This window comes from Echinops telfairi, unplaced genomic scaffold (assembly GCF_000313985.2).
Source record: "Echinops telfairi isolate 266 unplaced genomic scaffold, ASM31398v2 ScPeMD7_7475;HRSCAF=8513, whole genome shotgun sequence".
Lineage (NCBI taxonomy): Eukaryota > Metazoa > Chordata > Mammalia > Afrosoricida > Tenrecidae > Echinops > Echinops telfairi.
This window is the reverse complement of record NW_022111379.1, coordinates 17568564-17579983: the sequence shown is the minus strand read 5'-3', so window position 1 is coordinate 17579983 and position 11420 is coordinate 17568564. Positions and strand designations below refer to the sequence as shown.

The 11420-nt window shown below is 50.5% G+C and overlaps 1 protein-coding gene across 1 annotated transcript in view; it reads right to left on the bottom strand.

Annotated features, from left to right (window-relative positions):
• The window catches only part of EPAS1 (endothelial PAS domain protein 1), a 97065-nt gene that overhangs the window by 46238 nt on the left and 39407 nt on the right, over positions 1-11420 (bottom strand). Inside the window, exon 2 of the mRNA XM_045285681.1 lies at positions 161-351. Coding sequence (XP_045141616.1) covers positions 161-351 — 191 coding nt within the window. The remainder of the gene's footprint in view (positions 1-160; positions 352-11420) is intronic.

Genomic DNA, 11420 nt, shown 5'->3' with positions numbered 1-11420 from the left:
GTGTCTGACCTGGAGGACTCCCAGTGCTCCTGCGGGCGAAGTTGTGCGGAGCGGGGGTTCCTCAGGAAGAAGGCCTCTCCGGCCAACTTCAGACTCTGGCACGAGAGGGTGCCCTGTGTGCTGGGACATGCGAGCACGCGCGCGTCTGTGCCGGCCTCACCTGAGGACAGGAGCTTGTGTGTGCGCAGGAAGCTGATGGCCAGCCGCATGATGGAGGCCTTGTCCAGGTGGGCGCTCACGCTGTGAGGCAGGGGCAGCTCGTGGGCCAGCTCGTAGAAGACCTCTGTCTCCTTGCTTCGCCGGCACCTGGCAGCATCTCGGGACTTCTCCTTCCTCCTCTCCGAGCTGCTCCTGAAGTGGACAGAGAAGGGGGTTTAGTCACAGTCAGCCTGCTCCAGTGAGAAGGGACTCCAAGGGACTGTGTTCCGGGCCTTGGAAGTTTCGCGCCTTCGACAGGATGCTGTCCCCTCGGATTTCCACCACGCATGGGGGAGTCTTCCCCGTCCCCTTTTCTGGTTCTGGCATTCCAAGTCTTACTGTATATCCCTGATTAAGAGACCCCCTAAAGAGATTCCTGGATCTAAGTCCAAGCCCAAACTTGGGAAGGTGAAGGTGGCCTTCAGACGCCCGCTACATCAGGGATAAGTTTAGAAGTCAGATTGCCTGGGCTGGAATTCTAACTTTTCTGCTTGCTCGTTCTTCCTTGTTCTGTAGACCTAAACTACTGAAACCGCTCGGCATCGTGTTCTTCATCTGTAAAATTCTGATAACAGTGCCCACGCCACAGAGTTATTGTGGGGCTTAAAGGAGGCCATTTAAATAAAACCCTTAGCACCAGGCCTATCCTAACTATAAGCAATTGATGTCTGCTAGGTCATATATCTTTTTAATTGGTCCATGGAAAATTCATCATGAAAGTTAAAAAAAGGTATAAGATACAGTATAACCCTATTGTGATACTATTATATAAATGGTAATCCTTATACATTATAGAAGAACATGTCTAGAAACACCACAACCGTGATGATCACATCATCATTATCCTATATGAGGATGGTAAAACAGTATCCCTACAAAATGGAGATATCTGCATTAAATAAGAAGACGCCAAAATGTGAAGCTACAGTTTTCTGACTTATGCTCCATGAAGGTCTATGCAGGTAACCCTTCTCTGAAGAATTACGCTCTTACCTTGAGACCAGATTTAAATGGTGGTTGGGCATCCCTGAGGGCTCAAACCGTGTTCTGGTTCAATGTTCTGTGAGTTTGAGAAACAGCAAGACGTCTGAAGGGGCACTCTTAGGGCTGTGGAGTGGATGAGGCAGAGTATCCCAAGGGCATTCTCAGAGGACAGTCCTTACCACCTTTGAAAGATGAGTAGGTGCATCTCTGGTATGGTGGGGGCAGGGAGGGGAGGGGGTGGGATTCCTCAGCACAACTTTCCCGTCTTCTCACCAATGTGATTGTTAATTTTCTTAATATTTCCTCCTAAGTCATCCCCAAGATTTCCTGTGCCCTTTGAGAAAAATCTATCCAGATGATCCCTGTTGGAATTCCCCAAGCAGTCACCATACCTTCTGAGCTGACCTCTCTGCTTTTAAATACAATGGGTCCAGCACATCCCCTCCGATGTCACCGTTTTGATGGACTCTCTTTTGCAGCCATCCTGACGAGACGAGAAGGCCGCTTGTTTACCTTCAAGCCTTTAAGACCCCAGATGCTGTATCTTTTGATAGCCGGGCACCATCAGCTTTCTTGGCCAGCACTAGATTTCTAAGACATCAGCAAAACCTAAAACCGGATCACTGCCATTGAGTCGAAGCTGATTCACAACAAGCCCTTCGTGGGTTTCCGAGACTGTAACTGCTTATGGGACTAGAAATCCCATCTCTCTCCCGGCGTGGCTAGTGCAGTGCTTCGTTTTGAAAACAGAACACTCAGCTCCCTGGATGGAGGAAGTATCCTATACTCGGACTGCAGGAAGAATTTCCCAACAGCTGTTGGTAGTCAGGAAGAACCTTCAGAAATATTGTAAAGTGGGCCAAATGGTTTGGTTTACTCCACCTCTCTTTTCTTTCCTTCATCTAATCCCCACTCCTTTCTCTCTCCCAGCAGCCTCAGCTCTATACGCTGATGCCCCACCCTCTCAGGAGCTGCCCTTAAGGAAATTTGGCTGCAGGACCTTTAACCGTGAGTGCCAGCTTGTGTATTTTCACTTTCCATTTGCATTTTACTCCTGACCTCTGATTGTGGAACAGTAGTGACCGGTCATGGTTGGAGGACAGTCTGGAGCAGGAAGGGAACATGAGCAGGGGTCAGGACACCAAAGTTGCACATCGCATGGCTTGGCATGGGCGCCTTCGCCAGCACCGAGACTAACACGCGTGGACAGAAGCATCCCCCCACCCACTCATTGGCATCTACTCCTGTGCTGATTGCTCCAAGAAGAACTTCACACGCAGTCACATTAGGAACCTCCGAACAACACAATAGGGTAGCTCTCGTTTGCGCAGTTGACAGACGTGGGAACCGATCAGACATAACATGGGATGGGCTAAACATCACATTGCCAGTGTCTATATATGTCCTCAGAGGATGCATCCCAGCGACAGGAAATCACACGACACGTGGGCGCTCTCCAATTCCATCCTCATGACCTGACTCTAACTATGAAGTTGGCCTGGCGGGCACGTGTGTCCTTGTACCCCCTTTCCATGGATCTGTAAACTGAGGCCCAACCAGGTTAATGTGCCTGTCAAAAGCATGCCAGCTTTTTCAGGGGCTTAACTAGGTCTAGGAGTGGTACATTTCTCATCCTTTTTACCATATAATTGTGGGGGGAGGAGAGGGACCGCTTTCACAGGGAACAAAGGAAGAGCAGCCTCTTAGTCCTCGTACTTCCAAAAAGAAAGACAGTCGCTCACAGAGGCTTAGTGGCAAAGCCATCACCTGGATTTGAGGGGCCTTGTTCTCAACCTTGTACTCTAGGGCTAGGCTAGCATTACTTTGACAGAGTCAGGAGAGGCCTGTCTAATGATGACTTTTGGAATAGCACACAAAGGTTGGCCATCCCCTGACCAGCAACACCCAAGAACAAGGGGGATTCACACCTGGTGTGAAGATAAGACTTCTCCATACCTGGATGCTTACATAGTCTTGTTCCTCACACTGTTTAGCGTAGGCACTCGGTGAACGGAACCTGGGTTGGGAAGGGAGAGGGCTGGTGCTTTGTGACCTGGATAGGGGATTCTGAATCGGAAAACACGCTCCCTGTGCCTTGAGACCTTATTTTGCCTGGATCCGACGAGGTAACAGTGAAAAGGTTAGAAGTCCTTAAAAGACCTCTTCAAAGGAAAACTAGGGACAACTGATCACAAAGGTCCCATTATCCGGCTAATTGCCTTAGTCACATTCAGACTTTGGCCCTAACAGCTGTACTTCATCACTAAATAAATGGAGTCTTGGGATGGGAGGTGGCCCTGTCAGTCAGGCTGTCCCCGGCCAGTTCACTGGGCCAGGTCACTGAACTTGTCTTCTTTAAGTCCAAGAGGTTCCATTTCCTAAACGAATGCAGGTGACTTTCTCTTCCAGGACCAGCTGCCTGTAAACTGCAGTCGGGTTTCAAATGGCAGTGCGCTGCTGAAGTCAGGGCTTGTCCTCTCTGCTCTGTGAGAATTCCCTGGTTGTCCTTCAATAGAGATCCCTTCCTAAATTCCTGTCATTTTCAGAAAAGGGGCAGAAATGCATGTTGTTCTCCAGCTTTCTTGACTGGACAGTCCAAGTTCCTCCTCCTGGGCTTCCTGACGGTGGGCCTGCTTTCACACAGCCCTTGGCACTGGGGCCCACACCCCGAAGTGTTTGTGGAGCCCCATGCTGGGCCCTGTGGAGAATGGGCAGAGCTCACAACCTTTGTCCTGAAGGTGTCTGCTGTCTAGTTAGGGAGAGCCGGCCATTGGAGACCTCCTGATTAGCGGTCCAAATAATAGAACAGGCGACACACAGGACAAGGGACCATGATAAGCAACGAAATGGTCTGAGCAAACAAGGTCCGGGCAGGCTGGTCAGGAAGGCGGGGCCTGAGCTAAACCTAGAAGGCCCAAGACCTAAACCCTTCCAGTGCTTGAGGGGTCCAGAAGCGGTTTCTAAATAGCTGCTATCTTGTCCAATTCGCACACCAGCGCTGAGAGAGAGAAACGATTAGCCCCGTTGCATAGATAATGGCGTGGAGATTTGGAATGATTAAGTCGCTTGCAAAACTAAGAGTCCCTGTCTCAAACAAGCAGTTCTCCCAAATCAAAGGTTTTCCCCTTGGCAGCGAGGAAACAAACATTTACCGTTCGCCTTTGAAGTGCCTGTGCCGTGTCAGATACGTTCCCACAGACTGGGCGTTCACAGGCACGATGGGAAGAAGAGGAAGGCAAAGATGTGAGGGGGTGGGGAGACACAGTGACCTCAGGATTCCACAGGGAGGGGCTTGTCCTTAAATGAACTCTTGCTCACTCTTGCTTGACCTGGTACCTTAGAAGTAGGATTCAGAACCAAATGTTGGGCAATGAATGTACAAATGCGCTTTACACAACTGATGTGTGTATGGATTGTGATAAGAGTTGTATGAGCCACTAATAAAATGACTTTTTTAAAAAAAAGAACCAAATGTTATTGTTGTTGTTAGCTGCAGTCAAGTTACACACACACACACACACACACACACACACACACACACACACGGATGGCGACTGCCTGGCATAGCGTGATCGAACTGTTGTGATGCACCGGGTTTTCGTTGGCTGACTCTCAGAAGGAGATGGCCAGGATTTTCTTCCTCGTCACTTCCAGGTCCCGGCCCAGTTGAAGTATCCCTTCTCACGGTCGTAATATAACCACTCTCTACTCTTGGCCAAGGTGAGCCTGGGCTCTTTGGCTGACCGCGGCTCAGAACGGGCCTGGAAGATGTCACCAGCTGTACCACTGGGGTTGGTCCCTTACTTAGCTTCAGCTCGTGATGTTTAGCGTATTGGAACTCACTTGCCTCATGCCAGCATATGAGCAGGGCTGAAGGTGACATGGCTTAGCTGCAGAATGGAGTTCAGCAGGTCTAGAGGCGAGACCGGCATCAATGAAGCCAACTGGGGGCAGTCTACTTCGTGGTGGTGAAATGCTGGGCGGGCACCAGTTCACAGGAAGCTGTGAATGGAGGGAGTGAAGGTCAAAGGCAGTTGGCAGGGTTCTGGTGACCCTCCAGTGAGGCAGGGTGGCGGTTGACAAGGGTGGCCTGGTGCGTGAGGCATGCCCAGCTTCAGGCTGCAGACGGCAGAAGAAGCTACCAAGCCGATTCACACTCAAGGCACACCCCGGGGCCCGGGTGGAACTACCCCTGTGGGTTTCTGAGACTACGGGAGCAGAAAGCCTCGCCTTTCTCCCTCAGCACAGCTGGTCATCTTTGAGCTGCTGACCTTGTGTTTAGGAACCCAAGGCATAACCGCTATGCCACCAGCGCTTTGTGGTTCTTGGCTGTTGTGCTGCCTGAGGCTGGTGTCAGCGGGCTGATGTGCAGCCTGGGCAGAGACAGAGCAGCACTGCTCCGGTGGAGTTGGCTCAATATTTTTTAAAAAGGCCTTTAGGCGGGGTGTGGGGGGCGGGGTGGGAGATTGGAATGACATAATCATGGAGGTGCCAACGATTGTGCTACTGCCTTTTTTTTTTTTTTCAGAGATGCAGCAGGCAGAGGACACCAACGATGACCGCGTGCCTCCTGGACCAGCTCATCTGACCATTGCATGGGTCGCACAGCGCTATCCTTCCCCTTCGCGCAGGGCAGTGCCCGTGGCAGCTGTCGCACGCAGCCTTGGGAGCACCGGAACAAAACTGTGTTCCACAGATTTGAGTGGCTGTTTGTTTCGGAAGCAGATCACCAGGCTTCTCTTCCAAGGCACCTCTGGGTGCAGTGCCAACTGCAGCCTGCCTTGAAAGCACCTGATGGTCATTGTGAGCGGCCGCTGCGCCCATTCCTACGGGTGGTGACTGAGGGTGCGGAGCAGAGCTGCCCCACAGGGTCTTCAAGACTGAGACCTTGCCAAACCTTCTGCAAAGAGATCACCACGCACGCCTGACCTCGGAGGTGCATCCGGGTGGGTTCTGACCTCCAACCTTTTAGCTGGTAGTCAGTGCTGCTTCAACCTGTGTGCCACTCCTGTAAGACCGCCCGACGACCGGGCAGATTCCAGGTGCCGCTGTCAGCTCTGCACGCTCCAGGGCAACCACCATCCATCAGCGTGGACGGGAAGAGGGAAAGGTGGGAGGCTGAGAACACCCAGGTTTCTAGGCTCAAGGTCACACATCTAAGGAGGACCCCCTCCTCCAGGTCCCCTTCTAAAACCTAATCGTGTTCTCTGCCTCTACCCTGCACTGTGCCCACCTTCATTAGGTGCAGAGTGTGCAGTTACACTAGACAGCGATTTCTCTAGGAGCCAATGTGACCCTCACGGCACCAGGTGATGAAAATAACGAGACAGACTTGAAAGAGACGCTACATTTAAACAAAACAAAGCACAACCCCTCAAAACCACCCTCTCAGAAGGAGGTAGCCATGGCTCTAAGTATCGATTTTAGATGGGTTTCAGAGCCACACAAGAAAAGGAGTCATCACACCTCATAGAGCACGTTTCATTTTCAGCCTCAAACAATAGTATCCAGTTTACCCACACGCTTTAGTCACCAGACTTGGCCGTGGATGGCTCCTAGTTGTTTGAAAGATACAATGTGCCCTCGAGAGATAAGGCTTTGCCACAATTGAAGGCATTCAAAAGAATGGCCGTTGGCTCTGGAGGCAGTTCCCAGAGTGGCTCAACCTAGCAGAGGAGGGCAGTGTTCCAGGGGCAGGCTCTCTGTGCAAGCTCTGGCCGTTGTCTGCAGGCAGCAGCGATTGGTAGGGGGGTCTATTATGTGAATGGGGGGTGGGGGCGCCATCAGCATTAACTAGTCAAAATAGAAGAGATTAAATTGGCAAATTCAGGAGAAACTAGGGGAATCAAACAGATCTTGACATAGAAAAACAAGCACACAAACAAACCAGGAATACCTTTGATATACACATTCCATGAAGGGGGCATCAGTCTACTCAGAAAGAGACCACAGCCCAACTGGGAGATAAGATTAATAATTAAACAAAACGAAGCAAAATCCCACTGCCATTGAGTCCATTCCAACTCTTGGTGACCGTTTATAGGGTTTCCAAGAGTGGAACCAGCAGCCTCTTCCCTCTCCTATAGAGAAGCTGGTGGGTTTGAACCTCTAACCTTGTGCTTAGCAACCCAACGCTTAACCCAACGGCCCCACCATGGCTCCTAAGGCTAATGCTACAGACCAGCAAATCAACAAGGCTAACAAATAAAAAGTGAATCATGCGGAGAATGGGGAAGATGCGTACAGTCTGGACAAGCTGGACCGGATGATTTCACCTTGGGCCTGCCCGAAGAAGGAATCCCAGAGAGGGGCTGACACCTTATTACCTCTTGGCCTCACCTCCTCTGGGATGCTCTGGGATGCTCCCCAGCTCCCTGGCCCACTCTGATGGTGCTGCCCTGGAGCAGAGGGTCTGGCCCATATTCAGGGCTGACAGCAATGTCTGGAGTCCACCTAACCTGGCCCTCTAATGGTCCATCCTGCTGGGCGCTGGCTGGAGATGCTTATCAAGCAGCTTTCCCTGCTCTGGGCTGCCTTAGGGAAGAGGGCAGCTAATTCAATTACTGAGCAGCCCCACAGGTACAGACCATCTGGGGCTCCAGATATCCCAGCTCCTCACGTCATCGGAGGACGATGAGGACGGCGTGTGGACTCCCTAGGGCAGCTGGGGAAAATGCTGCATGTTCAGGAGCAGTGGCAGACCGCTGAGCTTCAACACGCCCAAGCCTGCACTCATCATGTTCAGTCTGTTGGTTGATACATTTGTATCACCCATTCGTTTACAAAGCAGTTACACATGCAAGATGGGTTTAGTCTATGCACACACTGAGTGGGCTAAAAAGAGCAGGCACTATCAGCCCATTTTACAGAGGAGGACCATTAATGCCCAGAAAGGGTAAAGGCTACGTATGAACCTCGCTCCCAATAAGTGCTCTCTCCAGGACACGACCCTGACTCTCACTGTGCTACAAAGATCTCTCCTTACAGGGTTAAGGACGCAGCCTTTGCACTGACTCCTTTAGTTAAGGATGCCTCATCTTGGGTCCGTTTCTGTTTGCATCAGCCAGAGGGTGGAAGGAAGGCTGAGGGCTGGCAGTGTGGGCCTTTTGCATGGGCTCCCCACTCCAGCCAACAGAGTCTTATCTCACAGCAGTTGCCACTCGATTGGGTCTACTCCTCACTCTGGGCAGAAAAGGACCATGAAACAGGCAGAGGATGGGTACAGGCCCCTGGGAGCTAGGATCAGGAATCCCTCTGAAAGCCTCTACAGAGGCCACTTCTGGGGGGTCCGTGAGACTCACAGTTCTCCTGGACTCTAGGATAAGGTGACCAGATTTTAACATTGGTAAAGAGGGACACCATTGCTAAAACTCATATCCTGGCGAAATAGCCACATGGCAGCCGAAAACCTTATACCCTAGTTTGTTGTGCATTCTTTCCAAAAATCGGGACTTTGTTTTTATCATTTTATTAGGGGCTCATACAACTCTTACCACAATCCATACACACATCAATTGTGTAAAGCGCATTTGTACATTCATTGCCCTCATCATTCTCAAAACATTTCCTCTCCACTTAAACCCCAATCGGGACTTTTTTAAAACACCGCGGGACATGGGAAAAATTGTTAAAAATCGGGACTGTCCCGCCAAAAGCAGGGCGTCTGGTCGCCTTAGACTAGTGGCCGAGTGCTACTCAAGGACCCCAGGCAACACAAAGTGGTACAAATCGGTCCGACGATGACTGGATTTGTAAGGACCCTGGAGCAGAGGCAGAGACCTGCTTCCACCTCTGTGTAGTCCCCATGGGGCAGACACACAGGATTCATATTTGCCAATTGACAGTAAGGATGGTCCAAGCAAACCCTCACGCTTCTCCGGTTCCCCTCAGGGAGGACACAGGAAGTGGTCACATCTGCCTTTGTCCCATCTCCGGCTGGGGTTGTTCTCCCCTCTCAGGGGCAGGAGCTGGGCCTGCTTAGATTTGACCCAGCTCTCTGCAATTCCTGGTCCCTTCGGGAAGAGTTAAAGAGTTGGGAAGGCTGTTTCCCATTTGGAAATCTCCATTTCCTCACGCAGCGTGAATAAGGGAATGTCTGTGGGCAGAGGCCGAGCCGGCCAACTGTGCAGGGAGTGAACTCGCACTGAATGGGGCTGTTCTAACACCCGCCAAGCCAAGTCATTAAGATGCCGCCCCTGAGGTCCAGCCCTCCACGTCATCTCTAGATAGCCCTCAAGTCTCGCCTGCAAAAAGGACGAAGGGGGAGCAGAGAGCAGAGGGAAAGCAGGCTCTTTCATGAGCAGGGCAGCGAGAGGACCGTCTTCGTGTGCAGCCAAGGGGCCTGGGGCTGCAGAGGAGACCAGAATAGAGGTCACTCCCGCCCCTGCCCCCCATCTCTCCATTCACCGCTACCACCACCTCCTCCACCTCTTCCATCACCACACCACACAGAACGAGGCTTAACCCTTTAGCCTGCGTGGAGATACCAAAATGCTCCTCAAAAAGCCACCAAGAAGGGAAGGAAAAGAGAAAATACGTTCGATGCCCCCAAAGAATCACTGTCACGAGAAAACAGGGGTGAACCGCCTCAGGGACCAGGGCCAGGCAGATTCAAGAAGGTTGTTAGGAGGCTGCCTGAGGTGATGCCAATTCACCCGGTTCCTATGGTTGAGCGTATTGCCGAAGTCTTCCTCTCCTTCACTGGTCCTGCTGTACCAAGCATCTTATCTTTCTGTGGGGCCTGGTCCCTCCTCCTGAGAATGTGTTAGCAGTACAAGAGACAAGAGTCTGGCCATCCTTGCTGCTAAGAAACACTCTTCCAAGCCACATGTTGACTCTTTTAGTAGGCCATATACACAACATTCTCCCCCCACACTGCATGCCGGGGCATAGGCTCTTCTTTTATCTTCCGTGTTCACCGTCCAGCTTTTGTGTGCAAATGAGGTCATGAAAATACAGTGGTGAGGGTCAGGCTAACCTCAGCCCTTGAGGTAATGTCTTTGATTTTTCACACTTCCGAGAGGTCTTTTGCTGATGTGGCCAGTGTCATACGTTGTTTAATCTCTTGGCTGCCACTTCCATGAGTGGGAGGAGCCCTGGTGGTGTCGTGGTTACTTACGCATTGGGTTGTCATCCATAAGGTCCTCAGTTCAAAACCACCAGCTGTTACTCAGAAGAAAGATGGGACTTTCTACTTCTATAAACACTTACACTCTGGGAACTTCCCAGGGGCAATTCTCCCATCCTATAAGGTCACGATGAGTCAGTACTGAGTGGATGGCAGTGACTCACTTCCCTGGGTACTGACGTTGGATCCAAGTGAAATGAAATCTTTGATGTCAGTCTTTCTCCATTTATCACGATGCTGTCTCTTGGTCCAATTTTGAGGATTTGGGGGTTCTTTACATTAGGTTGCAATTCATACTGGAGGTTGCGTCTTTGATCTTTATCAGCAAATACCTCAAGTCTTCTTTGCTTTCAGTAAGCGAGGTAGTAACATCTACACATTGCAAGCTGTTAAGGAGCCTTCCTCTAATGCCGATGCCTCTTTCTTCTTCATATGGGCTACCTTCCTCCGTACTAGATCTTACAGCACCCGCTTGTTCTGTTCCAAAGACTGCCTCTTGGTCTACGTGCATGCTCCACATGAGCACAATTAAGTGTTCTGGAATTCCCACTCTTTGAAATGTTGTCAATAATCCACACAGTCAAATGCCTTTGCAGAGTCAATAAAACACAGGTAAGCATCTTTCTGCTATTATCTGCTTTCAGTCAAGGGCCCTCTGACATCAGTAATAATAGCCTTCATTCCACGTCCTCTTCTGACTCCGGTTTGGATTTCTGGCAGTTTTCTGTCAATGTCCTGCTACAGCCTTGAATTATCGTCAGCAAAATTTTGCTCATGTGTGTTATTAATGATATTGTTCAATAATTTCTACCTTCTGTTGGGGCATCTTAATTTGGGATGGGCACAATACAGATCTCCTTCAGTCTGTTTGTCTGATAACTATCTTTCAAATTTCTTGGCCTAGACCAGTGAGCACTTTCAGCATTGCTTCAGTTTGCTGAAACATCTCAGTTCGTCAATTCCTGGAGCCTTGTTTTTTTCTAGTGCCTTCTCTGCAGCGTGGACTTCTTCCTTCAGCACCATCAGCTCTTGATCATGCGCTAAATCTTGAAATGGCTGAATGTCAACTAGTTCTTTTGGGCACAGTGACTCTGCGTATCCTGCCTCCCCC